Source organism: Gouania willdenowi, chromosome 4 (assembly GCF_900634775.1).
Source record: "Gouania willdenowi chromosome 4, fGouWil2.1, whole genome shotgun sequence".
Classification (NCBI taxonomy): Eukaryota; Metazoa; Chordata; class Actinopteri; order Blenniiformes; family Gobiesocidae; genus Gouania; species Gouania willdenowi.
The window spans coordinates 6,759,117-6,780,581 of NC_041047.1; the positions used below are offsets into that span (position 1 = coordinate 6,759,117).

The 21,465-nt window shown below is 39.0% G+C and overlaps 2 protein-coding genes across 4 annotated transcripts in view; one reads left to right on the forward strand and one right to left on the reverse strand.

Moving 5' to 3' along the window:
* The window catches only part of LOC114461561 (phosphatidylinositol 4,5-bisphosphate 3-kinase catalytic subunit alpha isoform-like), a 64,157-nt gene that overhangs the window by 33,399 nt on the left and 9,293 nt on the right, over window positions 1–21,465 (reverse strand). The gene's annotated exons all lie outside the window — the stretch shown is intronic.
* On the forward strand, window positions 293–21,037 carry LOC114461566 (zinc finger, matrin-type 3). Of its 2 annotated transcripts, none has more exons than XM_028443752.1 (6): window positions 293–568; window positions 14,974–15,695; window positions 15,794–15,934; window positions 17,055–17,227; window positions 17,872–17,975; window positions 19,564–21,037. In XM_028443752.1, the coding sequence occupies exons 1-6, from the start codon at window positions 442–444 to the stop codon at window positions 19,770–19,772; spliced, it is 1,476 nt and encodes a 491-aa protein (XP_028299553.1). In that variant the 5' UTR covers window positions 293–441; the 3' UTR covers window positions 19,773–21,037. The 2 variants fall into 2 exon arrangements, with proteins under 2 accessions (XP_028299553.1, XP_028299555.1); XM_028443754.1 differs by lacking the exon at window positions 293–568 and adding an exon at window positions 11,938–12,138.

Here is a 21,465-nt window from a genome sequence, read left to right on the forward strand (position 1 = left end):
TGGTGGGGAAATGAGGTAGAGAAGATGGAAACAAACTGACATAAAGTCCTAACCTCTGATTCTAACACAGAGGTACAACGTATTTCCTACAATGTGATTTGATTGCCAACCATGCATTAAAAGCAGCGGTGGCATCGGAAGTGGACTGTACCAAGTGTGCCAGGGGCGGGTGGGGGCGTGGGCTCTGCTTTGTGGTCTTATCCAGTGTTTCTGCCTGACAACATCCCCACTGGGATTTATTGTAACACTAACACCAGTGCTGTGAGCTCACGGTGGATGCTGGCACGCGCTGTGGTTGACTGTCCTACACCCCTAGGTGCCACTCTCCCGTGGGTGCCCCCCTCCTCCCCCTCTCTCCGGTGTGTTCGCCCTGACAGGGACGGTCTACCAGGGCCAGCCGGGTTTTAGGAGAGGAGAAGTTGGCACAGGGACGATCCAGCGATGATGGCGCTGCAGCTGAAGAGCGGGGATCCATCATCCTTCTACCCGGCTGCAGATTTCTGCAGGAATTACACCTCTCCACCGGTCAGCTACACCAACAGCAGCCATTATCTATCCCGCTTACCAGGTAAGGAGAGGGTGCTCACCCTGTGTGACTGTCAGTCAGCGGGTTAGTGCGGATGGAGGAACAGATGATGCTGATTCAGGCGCAGTGAGGTTGGATGCTGAGCGTGCAACATCCTTAAATTCACAGTGTGTGTGTGGGTGTAAAGGTGTAAAAAAGAAAAAAGAAAAAATCCTGGGTTGTCTTTTGTGTCTGAGTGTTTAATGTGAGCTCTGCAGGTGAAGAAATAAATGGTTCCTGCAAGCTTCACTGTAGCCTTTGCAGGGCTGATGGTGACATGAGGCATATTTGCTTGTTGTGAGGACGAGGTCTGGTGATCAATCAACTGGTGACATGCATTTAATAATCAATGTATAACCATGGATTTACAGGTGGCTGCAGCATACCTGAAATATGGCAAAGGTGAATGATATATCCTACTTAAGTAGAAGTACAGTTACTTGATTGCAAATATACTCAAGTACAAGTAAGTCATACATAAAATAATCAAGTAGAAGTAAAAAGTTGCTCATTTAAATTTTTACACACTAGACACCCTCATCAAAGGTGGCCAGCTACAGGGCGATCAAGCCAGCAGCTGTACCTCTAAGTATAGCTAAAGTTGTGAACTATAAAACTGAGAGAATAAGCGCCATTCAATGCTGTTTTGGCGCCATGCATATTTGCTTGTTGTGAGGATTAGGTCTGGTAATCAATCAACTGGTGACATGTATTTAATAACCAATGCATAAACATGCATTTACAGGTGGCTGCATACCTGAACAGTTTAGCTTTTCTTACAGTTGGCAGAGGTGTAAATAGTACTGATATACCCTACTCAAGTAATATACTGTTACTTGATTGAAATTGTACTCAAGTACAAGTAAGTCATTCATAATGTAATTAAAAAGTAGCTCAATTAAATAGTACTCAAAGTAAAAGTTACTACACATTTATTTGTGGTAATAAATCTTGCCACGGTTCCCTTGCATACAGTAAACATCTCATGTATAAACTTAAAAAAGGAAGAGACTAAATCTTGCACAATTGGAACTTAATTAATTTTCCACAAAGGCATCTGTATGAAATAAAAGGTTTGTTAAAATGTACAATTATTTAAAATAAAATAACACCAATGAATTCAATTCAAAATTTAAAAAAAATTCAGGCTGTAAGTAAAGCCAAATATATGAACTCCATAACTGAGAGAATAACCTCCATTCAATGCTGTTTTGGCGCAGTGTATTACATTTAATCTGATTGGTCAGCTGTGATATGATGGATTTGATTGTTGTCTGGTCATTTAATTTTTTGTAGTTTCACAATGTCTGTTGATCATTTTAAAACAAAAACTAATAATATTTAACTACATTTTCAGAAGGGCCTGATATTAAAGCAATACAAATAAACTGGGCTGGCCTGGACATTTTCCATTGTCATTAAGCCAGAATCTAAACCAGAGCAGAATGTGTAGTAAAATGACCAATATTATTATTATTATTATTATTATTATTATTATTTTAAACACATCATTAATACTATTTTATAGAGAGGAACCTGTGTAGTTAAAAAAAAAAACCTAAGCAGGTGCTTTCTTTAAAAAAAGTTTTAAAACTATTACTACATTGAAGTGATAAGGTAAACGTGGCCTACGTTAACCATTGTTGTGAAATTAATGAAAAGTCATCTCAGTCTTATCCCAGCTGGCAACAATATCAATTTTGAAAATAAATGAAAAGTGTACAACTATTGGTCTATATACAATACCAAGTTTCAAAGTTTCTAGCTGTTAACTTTTAAAATACAATTTCTCAAAAAACATATTTCATATTTTATTTGTATTTATTTGGTATTTTAAACAGTTTTGTCAATAATGTAAATTAAACTGACTAAAAACAATGAATATGCATATAATTGTTTCCTTGTAAGCATTTCAATTTGGGGGATTAACCTCTCAAACTCAATTCTCTTTTCTTCAAATCAGGAGAAAAAATGCAAACGTCCTGTTGCCTCATGCAAACCGTTTTTGTGATGGACTGAAAACAAGTCCAGGGTGGCTCCAGCTCCTGCCTAATATAAATCTGTCTGTCCATCTATAAATGTAGATGTTTCCCAGCAAGCATATTAATGATGTTCGAGCAGCCTAATGTAATGCACGGGTCATGTGACCTGTGCTCAATCTGAAACTCTTCGTAGCATGTCAAATGGTAATCCTTTTAGTTCCTTTACACTGATTTTATTTCCAGTTGAGGGAGTAGGTAAACAATATCCAAACAGTGAGTAGTCAGTCACGTATAAAACTGGAAGTGGCCCGAGTGCTACAGTCAGTGAGTTGTGAAGTACAGTGAGGAACATTTGGTGGTTTTCTCATGTTGTGCTTGTCCGGTGCCCAGTGAAGCAGACGGAGCGAGTGAGGAGGCATGTGCTTCTCATTGCTCCATAATTGATGTGACACAAAACATGCACCATAAGAGAAACTCCACAGAAAATGAACACTTGGTCTATTTAGAGACTCTCAGCGGAGGTCATGAGACTAACAGTCTCCACGACCCAAGGTGGTTGGAGATTTGGTGATGGAGCAGAAAACCAAAAACTTTATCAGCCTCGAGAAAAAAAATGACGAAATTTGACTATTGATAAAGAGAAGCTACTAGTTAAGTGTTTTTTGTTTTTTTTTAAATGTCTCCGTGCTTTGAGTTCATGAGGTGCTTTGTTTGAAACTGTCCAGTTGAAGTTGACTTATTATTACTGGGTCATTCCAGGTCATTTCAACAATATTTCAGGACATCCCGCATACTTCGGTCTGAAAAATTCAGATATTTTTACCAATTGTTCCATGATTATTCAATAGGCACACTGTAAATTTTTAGTTTGATCGAATTAATACTTTTTAAATTTGGAGAATTTAGTGAGGTGTGTATGTGTCGATTTTTGTGCGTCCTTATTTTTCTTCTCTTTTCAGCTTCAAATATCTCAGGAAATAAACCACATACCAAACAGAAATTTGGTATAGTAAAACAGCTTCACATACTCTGTAAGAATATACAAAAAAATCTGCTATATATCCTATCTGGTGGACATGCCATCCCCTCAAAATTGGAAAAAAGTTTGTCTTGGTTTGGGGCTGGAACATGTTTGGGCCTTCAGTAAACAACTTTACATATGCCTCAGCTCCCTGTAAATAGATCAGCTTTGAGTTATGTACATAGGCTGTTCACATCACTAATGATTAGTCACATCTATGCATTGGTTCTTGGGTGACAGTCTATTGAAATACGAAAAAACACTTTTTTATTTTAACTATTTTCATAGGCCCATAACTACTAATGTAAGAAAAAATCTGATCTCTCTTTTAATTTATAGTATAAACTTGACTTTTTCTTGGGATATACAATTTTTTTCTTTATGTGACTTCTTGATTTTTATTTTGGACGCTAACTTTGGGTTATTTCACCAATCGCGGATATTGTAAATCCTTTACATGAGGCCATTGTAGCTTCCCTCTGTGTCTTATAATCATTCATTGTATATTCGGAGAGAGCAGGTGACACTGTAATACTATACCAAATTTCAGTTTCCTATGTGATGTAGTTCCTGAGATATTGGAAGCTGAAAATGGAAGAAAAATATGGACGAGCAAATACCCCATCACTAAATTGGCCATATCTCAAAAGGTGTTCAACTGATCAAACTACAATTCACAGTGTGCCTATTGAATAATCACAGAACAATTGGTAAGCATTTCTGAATTTTTTGAGACATAAGTGCGTGGGCCATTTGTTGAAAAGACATAGAATGACTCTACTGCATTTTGTTTTGCTACAGATTAGTGTTTTTTCTTTATTCATTGTCTTTTTAGTAGGGGTTAGGGATGTCCCGATACAACTTTTTCACTTCCGATATTGCAGCCTTGCGTATCGGCCAATACCGATATTGATCCGATACAATTTCAGCACGAATCATACATACTTTTATGACTTATTTTTCGGGATGTAACGATTCACTCAACTCCCAATACGATTTGATTCACGATACTGGGTTCACGATACAATTTTCTCACAATTTATTTTACAAAATGGGACTGGAGACAAATGATAATATAATATAAAATATTCCTTTATTTTTTTCGGGAAAATACTGTACTATTTTCCTTTTATTTTTTATTGTCAAAAGAATCCCTTGATAAACTATTCAAAACAATGCAATTGAAATAAATAAAGGAATAATACAAATTAAGAAGAAGCCTATTAATTTAAATTCTGGTTCCTTAGTGAACAATGCAAAACTGCAAAAATAGTTCTTTTTCTTTTTAAAAGTGCAAGTGAAAATGTATTTTGTGCCTTAACAATTGGACTTTAACAAAAACAGTCATTGCACTGTATTTACGTCAGATATTTGTTTGGACCAGCAGAGGGCGCTGGTAACCCAGTGGTCAGTTGGCATGCAGCTATTCGTGCAGTGAAGAAGAGATGCTATGCGCTAGCAGACAGAGCTAATAGAAAAACGTGACTTTTACAGATATTCACGTAATATTACAGATATTCTTCTGGTGCTAAAGGGGTAAGGAATCATTTATGAATATGTTTAAGAGTAGAAGGCGATCAGAAAGAAAGTAGTACCAGATTCCACCCACTGTCCCCGCTTCTGGACAAGAGAAAGATAGATAGCGCCCTCTGCTGTTTAAAAAAAGTACTGCGATTCAATTTTCAGAGAGTCGATATGAACCGTGATACCTATGAATCGATTTTTAGCTGCTTTACGATTAATCATTAAATGCCTACTTATTTTGCATTGTGGAATATTAGAAAAGGCTTGATCAAGTGATGTTACTCAAACAGAGAACAACAGTCAGCAACAGTAGGTCACTTTGTTGGAGTGTGAATCACAGTCACCTATGGATATGGAAAATTTTATTGGCGAGCAGTCCGATAAATTTCAATATCAATATCGGGGTGTCTCGATCCGATATTGTTTCGATATCAGCCAGAAAATGAATATCGTATTTTATTTAACTGCATCTAAAATCTCTGATATATATATTATATTATATTTATTTAATTGTAGAATACTGTAAATATTATGTTGAAGGTGAAAATGTATGTAACCAATTGGTTAATAATAAATGGGTGAGTTTTTCTCATACCTACTGTTGCTGACTATTGTTCTCTGTTTGAGTAACATCACTTGATCAAGCCTTTTCTAATATTCCACACTACGAAATAAGTAATAAAAGTATGTATGATTTGTGCTGATATTGTATCGGATTGATATCGTTATTGACCAGTACTAGAGGCTGCAATATTGGTATCGTGAAAAAGTTGTATCGGGACATCCCTACTTTTTAGCAGATTTCTTTTCATTGAAAACTGCTGGAGATATTAATCGTTATCAGATAAAAACAGTGTAGGCCTCATAGAGTAAAACATCAAAGATTATTTGCTCAAAAAAAGATGTAAAAAGTTCAATTTGCCGCTCAAAAGTTTGTTTTCATCTCCACCATAAACACTCTCTTATTGACAGTTTAACATTGCATTGTGGGATGTGGAGTACCATAGGCGGATACATCGAAGTGTTTTTACTTCATTCTTGCTGTGATTTTTTTTTCCATTTCTTCGCCAGACAAGGAGGACATCCCGATAAGAATGAAGTGAAAACACTTCTATGCATCCGCCTACAGTACTCAACATCCCACAATGCAATGCGCAAAACTTTTCCCGAGTGTTTAGAGTATAAATCAAAGCAAATTTTCGAGTGACAAATGAACCTTTTAAAATTTTTTCAAACAAATGACCTTGATCTATGAGGCCTACACTTAGGTTAAGTCTATGTATTGCTTGCAGTGCAGATGTAAATCAACTTTTACTTTACTTTTACCTCTTTGTGAGTAGATGCTCCTTTAAACTATGACATAGGGAATTATTTATTAGTGGTCACAAGGTTTACTGTACTCACCCTCATGCTAATAATTCATATGGTTTGTGCACTTCCAGGTTTTCCACTATAGAGCATAGTGGTGCGTTTAATTTTACATGTGCAAGAAAAATAAATTTGGTCAACTAATTGCCACAAAGGTACCTTAAATATTCTGTGAATCTTTGATGTGTTTTGCTGCAACGACAACGCTGATGCTGCAGTAGAAGCTGAAAGGACAGAATGCAGGCAGATAATTGATGACTGTGAATGCGTAAATTTGTGAGATTACACAATAGTAATTAGTCGGAGGGAAAAAAAAGACTGATCATTTTCACTCTATTGTCTGAGGCTCTAATGCTGAATTCATACAGCTCAGCCTACATCATAAGGTGGATAATATTAGTATTTTTACAGCCTGGATTATTTTACAGGAATGAGGTTCTCTGCGTCGCTAACAGTGTATATGAATTATATAATGAATTAATTTATCAGTGCGAGAGCTCCCGACGCACACAGGCTTTTTTGGCTGACTCAGTCCATCAGATAAAAATCAATACCTTTCCTATAAGATGTCGAGGCATTTGCTGATCACTTTGATGTTTTCTAGCCTTGTACGTAATAATTCCAGCATGTTCATTTTGTATTCTTTTTGAATAATATGTTAATATTTCAAGTATTTTCAGGAATTTTACTTCCGAATTATTAGTCAGAAGTCAAGAAAACAAAAAAAGCGATCAGCAGACGTCTTTGAAGAAGACTGGCAGTTGAAAGTCAAAACACATCAGGAGATCAAACTATGGTAAATTTCCTAAAAAAAAGGTGTCTGAATAAATGAAACCTTAACATATGTACCAACACACTGACTTGTGTGTGAGCATGTTTATGTGTAATCACTAATAACGGGCTCAGAATTAGCTTCCATTGCTTGTTGCCTCAGGGTGTTTGTTGGTGAAGAGAAAAGAGGTCAGTGGCCCTGCTGCAGTCTTGATTCTGACTGCGCTGCACTTTTAGCATAAATGGTCTCTCAGGAGATACGTGTGACGCACAGTGTGTGATTTACTGAGCCTGGCTCCATGGGTGAACAGCACCAAGTATTATATTTGGACAGCTGTGTCTTTTATTGAGTTTAAATCACTGGAAATGTCATTGTAAACACAAAATTGAATGTAGACGCGAGAGAGGAAGAGAAAGGAAAGTCAAGCCATGCCCCCACGCTACGTCTATCTAAAATGTAATTGTTAGCTTGGAAGATGGTAGAAAATGGCAAAAAAAAGGCAGTTGGATTTAATGAGCTTTTTTGAGCAAATAAGTGAAGCTAAGCCTGAAGTTTAGAAGTCTAAGCTTGTTTCTGTGGAAATCGCCGAGCAGCAGCAGCAGCAGTTAGCTTAGCGACTAGCAACACCTGTAGCGATGATGCTAATGCAGAAGAACCTGCCTCTAACAGACAGGACACAGGAGGAGAACTATCCAGGGAACATGCGGAGGACTCAGGTTATGAAAGACAAAGCAGGCCTCGGCTGTTAAATATTAAAACCATGACTGGTTTTTTTGGCTTCATTAGAGGAGTTATGGCCCTATATTATGGGTGTAAAAGTTTGTGAAGATTTTTTTTATTTGTGGGTTTTTGTGTTCTGAAAGTTTAGTGACCTTTGTGGCTAAATTAGCAGTGATTTTGCACTGTCCTTGGTGCTGAAATGACATATGGCAGAATTGACATCTGTCACTCAGAGTGAGAGACGGATGCATTTCGTAATGGGTGATTGTCTGTGCTTCTTTACTGCTGATTCATGATTCTTTTATTAAACATTTTGGTTAATTGGTTTGTGTTCATGTGATACTATCGTGATACTATCGGCCCATTTAGTTAGCAAAAGGCGCTTTAAAAAAATGTGTTCCATGACATTTTTGTCTCTCTCTTAGTGCCAGAACAACACCCGGCGTTTGTTCCGGGACCTGATGATTTACAAATTAAGCACTGTGTATGGGATGCCGTCAGGCAGGCCCCTGTTAGAGGGGACTGTGAGGTACCTCTTAGGACTCTACCTTTGGGCAAAATGTTCCATATTTCAAAGGGAGCACACTGTAGAACAGTGCAATGCTCCAGGGAATGCTCCAGCGTTGCAGGGTTCAAGGGTAATGTGAAAGTGTGGCTCAGGAGTCAGGACAAACCAGAATTGTGATCATGCCTAATTATCTTAATATATCTATGCAGTGATACTTACATCCAGCTATGTATGCATATTTTGAACAATATTTCTCACTCTCTCGGTGTGATAATCTGCACAACATCTAAGCCTGCTATGTGCAATAACTTTAACAAATGATAAACAGGCCAAGGGTGGTGTGCAATAATTTATATATATAGCGCTAAAGTGCAAAATATTAGCACTTTAGCGCTAAAGCACTTTGTCTGCCTTATGCACTTTTGCTGCAGTGGTCACTTTAATTCTGGACTGTCCTCAGCTAAATGCAGTTATACTTGAGTCTTGTTTTTTTTTTTTTTTAAATGTAATTTCTGCTGTACACAACATCAATCTGCCAGGGACTACAGATGGAAACTAGCCTGTGGCTTCAATCTGGCATATTTACATATTTGGGACTAAGGGACAGCACGTGTGAGTAAGTTCTGTAGTGTTGCTTGTTTTGGGGAAGGATGCGTTCAGAAATCCGTCAAACTAAAATAAGCTGTTTTATTAAAAATATTACGGCTGGGCGATTTTACCGTAAAAAAAAAATCTCAGGATTTTTAAAGAAAAAATTGAGTGTCAATTCGATTTTTTATTTTATATTTTTCAACGCACTTAAAAATGACTGCATACATCAGATATATTGTCAAAAGTGCAACTTTATTGCTGTGATTGTCCTCAAGAGTTAAAATATATACATCAATCCCAAATTAAAAAGTAAATGAGACTCTGTCATTCAACTATTTCAAGCTTTAACCCAGGTTTAAGCAAAAGTGCAACAGCAACTTCACAGTAGATTAAATTTTCTGATTAAGAAATCAGATAACTACATATTTTATAACATTTAACATTACAATTAAAAAAATAATAAACTCTTCCCTTAGAATCTCAGCATAGTGCGAATAAAAACATGCCCGTGGCACACATACAGTATAGCCTACTCAAAGGGTAAACAAATGTAAACAAAGAGGGGCTGGCTCACATCGCGCTACGATAACCCACGATGCAAAAAAGTCCGAAAAAACTGTGGGTGTCTGCAAAAAATTAACAAAAATATTAAAACTGCTACTGATAAATTCACAATTGTTCTACATACATTGTTCTCATTGAAAACAAGATTTTTATGTCAGCTGAATGTACAGCAAGTGTTTAAAAGTATCTCTGCCAAGAAATAACGATTCTTGATTCTGATTCTTTGAGTTGTGCAGGTCAACAGGTCACAGATTTCACAAGATATTTTTTTAGTTTGAAAAAGCCTTTACACAGGCCATTTTTATTAATTCACTTAGTTGATATAGTTTCATTTGGTTGCTGTAATGTAACTAGGATATTCAATTACAAAGGTTTCCAGCTGTAACTGTAAAAGTGAAACTTTCTGAAATAAAACTACAAACAAGTTGTCATCAGTGTAAAAAACAAAGAGCTACAGGTAGATGTGAAACTAAATAAAACAAACTCAAACCCTGGAGCAGTCATGTGACAAATTAATCAATTATTATTATTATTCTGGATACAGTGGAAACAGAAACTATAAAAATAGTTATAGTGTGAACCTGTTTATATTGTAGAGAACATATTATATACATAAATGTAATTGGAGTCTAAAGACAAAAAACACCACTTTAAAAAGAAAATAGACTAATATAAGACTCTTTACAGTTATTTGAGTTATTCTGCGCTAGTGCAACTTGCGGCGATGACGCGCTGGTGACGACATAATCCAAGATGGCGGCGTCCCGTACGACAGCCGACACTATGTAATAAAAGCCTTAAAAGACATGGATATAATGAAAAGAGTGGATGGAAAGAGGCATAAACATGCAGACTTTCACACGGACTTATTAAACACAGACGGACCTCGGTAAACGGAACAGGCTTCACCGGCCGGCAGGCACTAGAACCCAGAGGCGGAGTAAATGTGTCCTCATACTGCTGCAAGGCTGTAATATCACCAATTTATCATTTTACCAGTTGTTAGAGCTACTGTCTTTACCAGGGAGCTAATATTTATTCATGGTGATTGTTTTCTGGAGTTTTACTGGGATTTTTACCGGTGATTAGTTCATATCTCCCTTGCGCTCCGCGGTCCGAACTGAAACCGTAGCCAGACACACACAAGTGTGTCACACACGTCACTCAGTCACATTAAGGAAGGTTGCGGTCATTATACGGTGTGGATTAAAGAATGAATAAAGGATTGTTTTATCCCGTTCTTCTCCGTGTTATCACATTATAAAAAAGTTTAAAAATAGCAGGAATTAGTGCTGGTCTCGAACGGTATTGAGGGAAAATCCCGAGTCCAGGAAGCCCGAGTCCGAGATAAGACCGAGTCAAAATGCTTCAGAGTCCGAGACGAGACCGAGACCTTTAAAATTTGGTCTCGAGACCAAGACCGGTCTCGACTACTACAACATTAGTATACACTGATGGGCAGTGATAAAGTATTGTGTAATTTCCTAATGAGCAGTATTATTATCACAATGTTGAATCTATTTTTGCCTGCGTGCAACTGCTTTATAATCCTTATTGCTGTGAGACAGATCTGCTTAATCTTCCACGATGAGTCGTGCAGCTGACAGGGCTGTAGTAAGACCAGAGGATCACAGGCTCGACCAGCATAGTTATCTCCTGAGGTCAATCCTGGAAAGGTGACAACCGGCTGCAGCTCAAACAGTTAAGATAGACAGACAGAGAGACAGACAGACGGACTGACAGTGAGCAGCGGTCGGAAACAAAAACACCCCGAGCTGTTATTCTGGGGCCATGATTTGATGCCACCGGGCGCCCGCTTTGCATTCTGGAAGAAAGTGATCACCTCAGTATAAGTTTTGGCCTTTTACTGATCCCACAGTGAATGCATACAATTCACATCACACACACACACAACATGACACCATACAATCAGAGGTGTTAAGAGTACTGATATATCCTACTGTAGTAGAAGTACTGTTGCTTGATTGAAGTTGTACTCAAGTACAAGTAGAAGTAAAAAGTAGCTCAATTAAATAGTACTCAAAGTAATTTTTATTTATTTATTTGATTGGGACAGTGCATGTTAATGAACATACACTACATGAATAAAAAATACATGAATGTAAACACACCAGATTATAGCCAGTGGCTAATTTCCATCTGTTGTCCCAAATGGGGCCGGGGTCAGAGTTATTAGTTATTTTCACGCCCCTTGTTTATTTTTGGTAATAAATCTTGCCACGGTTGCCTTGCATACAGTAAACATCTCATGGAGAAACTTAAAAAGGAAGAGACCAAATCTTGCACAGTGTCATCTGTTAGAGTTGAGGATGAGGAGTACCCAAGCGCAGAGACAGAATCAGGCAGCAGGCAGGTGTAAGGTTCAAAATTAGAGTCCATTTTAATGACAAAACCAAAATCCAAAGGCGGCACGGGGAAAACCAGGAGGTTGACATTCACACATCCTGACTGTACAAACCAGCCGAGGAACGGATTTCAAATTTACAGAGCCTCCTCCATAAGGTAAGAGCCGCCAAGATTTATTTGGAGGAAGTTCCTTTCAGGAACCCCTACCTGGCACTCGACTGGCCTTTAGAGGACCCCAGAACCTCTAAGGGTGGTCAAAGAAGACAGCCCAGCCCTGCCAGGTCCAGGCTATATTTCCAGAGTCTCCTAGCTTTCAGGCTATATTTCCTGAGTCCCCTAGCTTAGTTTCCATGCTAGACTTCCTGAGTCTCCTAGCTTCCATGCCAGATTTCATGAGTTCTCTTTCTTCCAGGCTAGATTTCCTGAGTTCCCCGCACTAGCGCTGCCCAGTCCTGTCCGGCCTGCCGCACGGCAGACCATCGCTCCCCAGTCTCGTACTCTGCCTGGACCCTCCTCCAGGTCCCCCTCTACTCTCCCAGTCTTGGTTTTTTTTAGCATTTGGAACTTGCTCCTTTGGGGGGGGGGGGGGGGGGGGGGCTCTTGTGTTAACTCTTGTCTTTGTTTTCCAGGTTTTCCTGCTTGTGTCTCCACCCCCAGTGATGTCAGTGTGTTTGGGTTGTGAGTGATTGGATGCCTCATGTTTTGCACCCAGGTGTGGTCCATTCCCTATCAGGCCTCCAGCACTATTTAGCTGAGTGCTTGGACACAGAATGATTGCTGGTTTGTCGTCATTGTTACCCTCCTCGTGTCCTGCTGCGTTTTGTTCCCTGCTCCTTGATTTCCTCATGCCTTTTTGGATTTTTGTTTTTTGTTATCTTAAAATTAAAAATAGAAAAGCATTACCAATGTTCTCCCCGCCTGCTGCCTCCACTTATCTCTGCATTTGGGTCCACATCCCCACATCGTGACATGTAATTGGAAGTTAATTTATGTTCCACAAAGGCATCTGTATAAAATAAAAGCTTTGTCAAAATGTACAATTATTTTTTAAATAAAATAACACCAATGAATTCTATTCAAAATGAATAACAAATCCTCAGCTTCTAAGTATAGCTAAAATCATGAACTCTAAAAATGATAAAATAAATAGCATTCAATGCTGTTTTGGTGCCACGTGCATCACGTTTAATCTGGTTGGTTGGCTATGATGTGATGTATTTGATTGTTGTCTGTTGATCATTTTAAAACAAAAAATTATAATTTACTCAGTAACGTATGTAGAAATGTAACAAATTACTTTCCTTCTTTCAAAACATACTTAAGTACAAGTAAAATTACTGATATAGAAATATACTCAAAAAAGTGCAAATACGCATAAAAGCAACTCATTTACAGTAACGAGAGTTATGGTAATCCAATACTTTCACCTTCGCATACAATGCAATATACAGTATAAAAAACTGTATGAGGATTAGAATCCCTCATAGACTGGAAAAATACAACTCCAATAAGCCAATCTTGTGTGTGTGTGTGTGTGTGTGTGTGTGTGTGTGTGTGTGTGTGTGTGTGTGTGTGTGTGTGTGTGTGTGTGTGTGTGTGTGTGTGTGTGTGCGTGCGTGCGTGCGTGCGTGCGTGCGTGCGTGCGTGCGTGCGTGCGTGCGTGCGTGCGTGTGTGTAAGGTCCTGCATGTGTGCCTACAGGCAGTGCATGCTCGGTCTAATCTCTCCAATGCCTATTGGAGTGTGAAGCCTCTCTGTCCGAGAATGTGTTTTCTTACTCGCTTGCGTCTTCACGTCCCTCGCGCCTCAAGGCTGAAGGAAATCAGTGCCTCATGGAAGTCACTGTAAATGTGTAATTGGATTTTCATCGAGTCCTTTTCTCTGCGTCAGCACGGACGAAACGCGACATGACGTTATCTTTGCAATTCTGCAGTTTTAACACCACAAAGTCACCATTATCCTTGTGTTTATTACTATAAAACCATTACAGTTTGTGTAATACGTGTTTTCTTTATTGGCATGCAGTTCTTTTTATACCTACACACTGGTTACAGGGTTGAGGTTTAGTTTGTCAAAGGTCACTGTAAGCTCATTTTTCATTCACTATGTGACATTATACAGAGTGCCTTAAGGACTTGTGGTATTTGGCACACGCGTTATGTCTTCCAGCAATGACCTTTAGAATTTGGTGGTCAAAGGTTCCCATGACCTTCTGTTTCGTGTAATGTAAAATGGATGTAAATAAATTTAAATATATTACAGGAAACAAATATTAAAATGTGTCACAGTCTTTGTTTTTGTGACGAAATCAGTGTTTCTCAAACTGGGGTGGACGCAGTATTCTAATATTGTTTGCTATTTAACTATTGCAACATGACATTATCTATGAGGTGAAACTAACCTGAGTCATGGCTAAACCCAGTTTGCGTTGCCTATTCATGGGTGCAAAATACAATACTTAGTGATTTCTGCTTCGGGATGATAGTAAGTATGACGGCGTATTAAGGCCACATTAAAATTTTAAAAAATCTGAGCACTACAAGATTAAAGTCACAATAATTTGAGAATAAAGTCGTAATTTCATGACATTAAAGTCGTAATTTTATTAGATTAAAGTAATTTTGTTAGATTAAAGTTGTAATATTTTGAGAATAGATTAATAAAAATAAATTCTGCCATGTGTGAAACCTAACACAGACCCAACACAGACAAGGTCCTGTTTGCCTTTAATTTCTATTCTCATACAATTACAACTTTATTCTCAAAATATTGCGACTTTAATTTTGAAATATTTTGACTTTATTTTCATAAAATAACAACTTTATTCTCGAAATATTCTCGTAGTGGCCAGATTTTTTTTTAATTTTAATGTGGCCCTAATACGCTGTCATGAGTATGAGCTGACATTGAAGGGTAAAGAAAAATATGAAGAGTATAAATATGTATGTTTTGTATATTTTAAGGTCTAAACTTCCTGTTTTTGACACCACAGGCCCAGAAACCATGTTGAAGCGTCCTCTGAGTCTCTTCAGTCACCCACAGCAACCTTTCCATCACATGGAGGCTCTACACCAGTTGATCCCTCCACCAATGGCTCCTACGCAGCCCCTCGGCCCACTGCCAATGTCCCCCGCTCATGCAATCGGCCCCCCAACTCTCACTCCCACACAGAGTCTAGGCCCTCCACTCATATCTGCTGCTCACTCTTTAAGGCCACCTCCAATGACTCCTCCACCGCACACTATGGGACCACCACCAATGCCCCCACCCCAGGCCCTGGGGCCTCCCCCAATGGTCCACGCTGTGGGACCCCCACCTGTTGATCACACTCAAGCAATAGTGCCTCCAACTTTGGACCTCTCTCAACCTTTGGGACCTCCACATCTGAACCCCGCACAAGCGCTGGTGCCTCCGCCCGTAGTCGCTCCGATCTCCGGACACTTCTCTCTCCCTCCGAGCCCCCTGCATTCACCGCCCCCACCTCTGGGACAAAATCCTCCACAGCTGCCTCCAAGGCCTCCTGGACCGACCCACATCCCGGTCCCAGGGCCCAACCTCATAGGCGGGCCCATCCCAGCCAGTGAGCCCCCACAGGACGAGGGCATGGAGGAGTGCGAGGACCCCCTGGGGCTGGAGGAACTGTGTAAGCCGCTGTACTGTAAACTCTGCAACGTTACCCTCAACTCTGCTCAGCAGGCGCAGGCCCACTACCAGGTCTGTGGATACCCACATACAGTAATAATCAACACACACACACCAGCTGATGACAACAATGGTAGGAATAATGGGCCCTTGTTTTATCTTTTTTCCAGGGAAAGAACCACAGCAAAAAGCTGAGAAATTTCTACGCAGGCAGCCAACAGCCACCAGCCATCAGGATCCCAGAGGTCCTCGAGGCAGCAGGACAGTCAGCACTGAGCTCAGGATCCAGCGACGGTGACACAGGGAGGCAGGTAAAAGAGTCTATGAATCAACACGAGATAATGTTCCCATGTATTTAGAGGCGATGTACTATTAAGTATTTTTCTGAACTGAAAACATGTAAATTTACTTTTACACAAAATCAAACTGTACCTTCGGAAAACATTTATACATAACATAATTAATGTCAATGTCAAAAACATTGATTCTTTACCCCTCTTCTAATCTTAGACTGAAAACTCATCTGTTCCAAGTTGCATTCTCTCTGTAACTTTCATTTTAATTTTGTGCTGCTTTCATTTATTGTTTTTACTTACTTTTTTGTGCTATTTTATTGGTTTTTAAGTGTGCTTAAGTGCTTTTAATTAAAATATTATTAGTACTATTATTATTATTATAAATAGTCAATCTACTATCATCCATTAAAAAAAAACTAAATCCCTTTTTTTTTTTACCCTTTTTTTGTGTGTTTTTTTTCCCAGTTCCAACATGATTTAATTTTAGGGGTTACCTAGTTTCTCAACTCACAGTTACTTGTTGATGGGGGAGGGCGAGTTAGGGGTTGAGTGTGGTGGCAAAGATCAAAAGTCAATTTCAGATAAAACACAGTACTTTAGTTGGATAAGTGTTGTCCCTTTCCAAACAACGGTTTTTGCTGTACTTTGTTCACAAACCAAAGAAGCAGAGAATGATTTTTGTCAAAGTTAAACCAAATATCTGTTAATGCACATTTAATTTACAGCTGTTAAACTATGAAATGCAAAGAAATCCATCTTTCACAGCATTCTGTGCACCAGCTGTTTGTTTTTCCTCCTTGAAGATGCTTTGCATTGTACTGCTTGTTGCAGATGGTAAATGTTCTGTCCTCATCTTAGACAGCGAAGGAAATTATATCATACTGACAAAAATATTACGTATAATGCAATATTGGAAAGATTTACAAGGAATGTCTTCATTTTTGATTGGAGACAAAGATTGCGTCAAGTTTTATCCTCACAATATCCATAAATGATCAATGGATTATCCAATCTATCGAGGATTTTGTGAGAACAAAATAGAAACCTTCCAATGTGGTGAATTCTCTCTGCCTCCCACTAACTCTCTTCCAGTGGTTTTCCTCAAACATTGCTCTGCTTTGTCCTGTTTCTGCAGGCCCTGTTTAAGGGGGCGCCGCGGGTCATCCTGGCCACAGAGAATGACTATTGTAAACTGTGCGACGCCTCCTTCAGTTCCCCAGCGGTTGCCACGGCTCACTATCAGGGCAAAAATCATGCCAAGAAAACACGGCTGGCTGAGGCCCAGCAGAACGCCAACAACAACAACACGTAGGTTTGACTCGCAATATTTACACACAGTTGATGGCACTGCCAAGAGACGAGTACTTTTCAAAGTGTGTGGAATGCCACCCTGGTGGGGAATGGGGACATGACAGGTGGGGCGCGACAAACAGGACATTTTCAATTTCATGCCAATCTCCTTAAAAACCTTTCTTCATTGTCAATAAAGATAATTAACTCTAAACAAAATGCATACACACATACACATACACAAAGAAAGTGAGAATGAGAAGCCTAAAAATGTAGCATGAATTAAAGAGTATTAAATAGTTAGACTACATTAGATACCGGAAACAAAATGTAACGTGAAACTAAAGTGTAAAAATAATGATTTATGTTGGCATGTGAAGTGGAGCTGAACATTAAACAAACTTTCAATAGCTGACTTAAAAAAATATATTAGTTTTTTGTATTTTTGTCACAGATTGTATACAATGTTTGGTTATTTCCTGTATTTTTGACAACTGCACTTTTACATTTATGCAGATGATTAGTTTAAATTTACTTACACTTGTAGATTTTTTGGGCTTGAAAGTTCACCTTCGTTCAAAGTGGGGAATACCTAAAAAAGTTTGAGAAGCACTTGCTTTAGAAGCACTAACCGGTTATATCTATCGTTTCTGTATTTACAGCGATAGCAGCAACGAAGCAGGTCCAAGAAGAAACAGAAAAGAGAGCAGCGAGTACCGACTGGTGAAAAACCGCCGCAGCCCTCAAGTACCGGTTTCCATGCCAGGTAAAACTTCAATTAGACTTCACACACACGGGGAGGAATGCCAGTTGAGTGCAGTGATTTCAACAACAACACGAGAAATCAATGTGGAGAGAATGATAATGTGTGTTTTCTGTTCAGACCTCACTCCCGCATGTACCAGTTCAAGCTAAACCTAAACCTAGCAGCTACCAAAGTCCTTTGATTGTCATTCCTGATTGTTATTTCTCATCTATTATTAGAAAAACCCTCATTGACCTTTCGTTCAACCTCTTGTGGCTTTTTTTTTGTAGAATTGGGATTGATCCAGAATCCATTGCGTTCTTTCTCTTTGTAAAAATAACTCTTTTATCTGCGGATGCCGGAAAACATTAACCAAGTAATCAGTTTTTTAAGGACTTTATGAATACCAAGTACTTCTCTCTAAAGACTAAAGAGTTTTTGATTGAAAACTGAAAACTGACCTTTTTAATGACATTGTGAAAAAAAAACTGACTCCTCGCCCTCACTTATGCAGTTATATTCAGCATCCCTTTAGACCAATTTATGCAACAAATTATTTTAATATCTGAGCTTAATTACATTTTCTCACAACCAAAGTTTGGAGACATGAACCTCTTGACTTTCATGCTTTTTAGAGTGCTCTTGGTTTTTGTTTACATCTGGAAAGGGAGAAGGTAACTTCAGACATTCTGCTGACATAAAATGACCGCTTTAAGGAGCCTCTTTTTAAAATTCCTTGAACAAAAAAAAACCAAAATGAATAAATGCAGTGATTCATACTCCGCTTTCGTTCCCCTCTTCCGAGCTTCTGCTGAGCTAATCAGTTTTATGATGGACAAACCTTAAAATAGCTCAACCCTGTATATCAATCTTTTTCTCTTCATCTCTTCCTTTTTTAGCAGCGTTTACTTTTGAAATACTCTTGTCAGCGTGTGCTTCAGTGTTTGTGCACTTTAATGCATCATCGTCACACGGTTAAAACATTTATTTTACCTCTCTAGCATCCCCAGTCACTGATCTGGTTAATCGACTTTAATAATAAATCAGTCTGAGTAATTCACAGCAGCACAGCATAGGCTCTGTGGAGATCTGAGGTGTAATTCAGGGCTTTTCACTCTGCTAAAACAAAAACAAATGCAAGCTACTGAGGGAAATCAGTTACAAGTCTTTTCATTTGCTATGTTTGCCGTATTAGCGCGGCAGATATGTCAAAAAGATGACATCTGGAAGAAAGCATGAAAATAAGTACATGGGGGTTTCTGAGTAAGCTGAATCCATTTTTTAATGGGATCCATGCTGGCAACCCAACGGTTCCCACTTTGCCAGCGTGGATCCCATAAAAATTGGATTCAGCGTACTCAAAAAACCTAATGAACAAATGTTTATGCTTTCTTCCAGAGGTGCACATCTTAGCCAAATATTGCTACATATCTGTCGGGCTATATTTCATATTAAATGGCTTTTAATGAACCAAGATGCAACACATTGATGAAAATCTGGTCACTTTGTAAACCAAGTGTCCCTGTGTCCAGCTGTCAGAACATAAACATCTGGACAGAATCGGCCTCTTCGTCTATGACTAACGTCCTTCTCCCGTTTCCCCCCTCAGGGCCTTATTACAACCCCAGACCGAGACAGCGCATCCCCAGGGACTTGGCGATGTGCGTGACTCCCAGCGGGCAGTTCTACTGCTCCATGTGTAACAGCGGGGCAGAGCAGGAGCCCGATTTCAGGCAGCATCTGGAGAGCAAGCAGCACAAAGCCAAAGTGTCAGAGCTGAGATACCGCCACGAGATGGAAAACCTCGGCTACAGCTAAGGAGGAGGAAGACCCTGCAGGGGTCGATCGGGAAGAGGAATGATGCGAGGTCAAGCGTGACCAACTAATGAGGACATGACAGAAGCCACATACTGCCTCTTGTATGAGAGGTAAATCATGGGAGTAATGGGTCTAAATCACCTCAAGATATAGGGTGCCTTCGAATAGTCCCTCCTATCGCCTTTCCCATCCACTTTTCCTTGACGTCTTTGACGGTTTGAATTGAAATCAAAGGAAAAGAGGCTACCAGGTCTACGAGGCACAAAAGTCAAGCTAAAAGAACGTCACATTGAGACATTGAGAATGGTTGCTCACACTCACCTTCCACTCAGAAGTCAACATTAATCTGAATGAATAAATAATGAATGAGAATAGGCTGCACAAAAAGTTTACTTTACTGTGTTCATTTTACAACATCCAGATATTGTTCAGATATGGGTTTTAGATTATTTTAAGTTGTTCAAGGCATATTATTGCATTGGTAATTTACATAATCTGCATCCCATTTCAGTCATCGTGAGTTTCCGTGAACGCTCTGAAGAGCGGGTCCCTTTAAATGTTGTTGCCGCAAGGAATTGTGGGTCAGCATTATCTAGTGTCCTTTGGTCAAAGTTGCATCAGTGTTTCCTCTAAAGGATCGCTCCTTATCATGGCCGCCACTTAAACACTTTCGGGGGTTAAGAAATAGTGGATAGGAAAGGTGATAGGAAGGACAATTTGGACGCACCCTTAGAATATCGATAAAATATTTGACCTCTGTTTGAGATACACACACACACGTTATTTATAGGCTTGTTGGTGGATCAGGTTTAAACTGCAAATCCTCTAGTTTGTATATCAGTGTCATTAGACGGGACCTCAAGGGGAATACCAACCCAACCCATCTGCTTCTCCATGTGAAGCTGTGATCTATTCACTTACTCCCAGGTGTCATCGAAAGAACACGTTCTTTCCAAGAAGGTTCTAACCGACTGCTTTTTGATGTTTTTTGGTAAGCTGTGAAAAGGTTCAACTCCGACTCAGGTGCAGGAAAATGACATGCAAAAAGGAAATGTGGTGGCCAAATGCAGTATTTATTGACATGGGCAGGAAATGTTGGATAAATGGAGGTGATTGAGAAGAAGGGAAGCTTGTTGGACAAAAAAAAAATACTGAGGGAATTTCTTTATTTATTTTAGTTACATTTATTTAATTTTAACTTTAGTCAACCAATAATTTTTTTTTAAAGTTTAGTCTGTAAATCCAGGGGCCTCCAATTTTCAGGGAGCCACATGTTTGAAAAACTAAAGTACCTTTTAAAATCCTACATAGGAGTATTGCATTGTCTTGGTTTTTCACAGTTGAGAATTTTGGTTCAGATTTCCCGATTTACTGGAAATAAATCAGAAATAATCTGATAAATCTATGTATTTAAACGGGGTTATTGCAGAACTGTTTATATAAAAGAAGTTAATTGTTTGTTGCACTGTTCAGTGTTGATGCACAATGCACTTCCCAAAATATTTATTAGGACTGCATTTTCCAAAAAGAATTAAACTGTTACAACAAATACTTTGTGCAGACTTTTAAGTAGAAATGTAGAAACTAATAATGTACCTACAATGCTGCATGTTTTGCAGTAAGTCGACTATTTATTAAATCTCTCCTTAAATCCAGGATCCAGGCAGACGCTGCTTGAAAGAGGTTTTCTCTG

Bases quoted from the DNA above. Each gene is read 5' to 3' on its own strand.
- LOC114461566 (XM_028443752.1), top strand. From the start codon at position 442: ATGATGGCGCTGCAGCTGAAGAGCGGGGATCCATCATCCTTCTACCCG. The intron at 569-14,973 runs GTAAGGAGAGGG...TTGACACCACAG, and splicing joins TTATCTATCCCGCTTACCAG to GCCCAGAAACCATGTTGAAG. The intron at 15,935-17,054 runs GTAAAAGAGTCT...CTGTTTCTGCAG, and splicing joins ACGGTGACACAGGGAGGCAG to GCCCTGTTTAAGGGGGCGCC.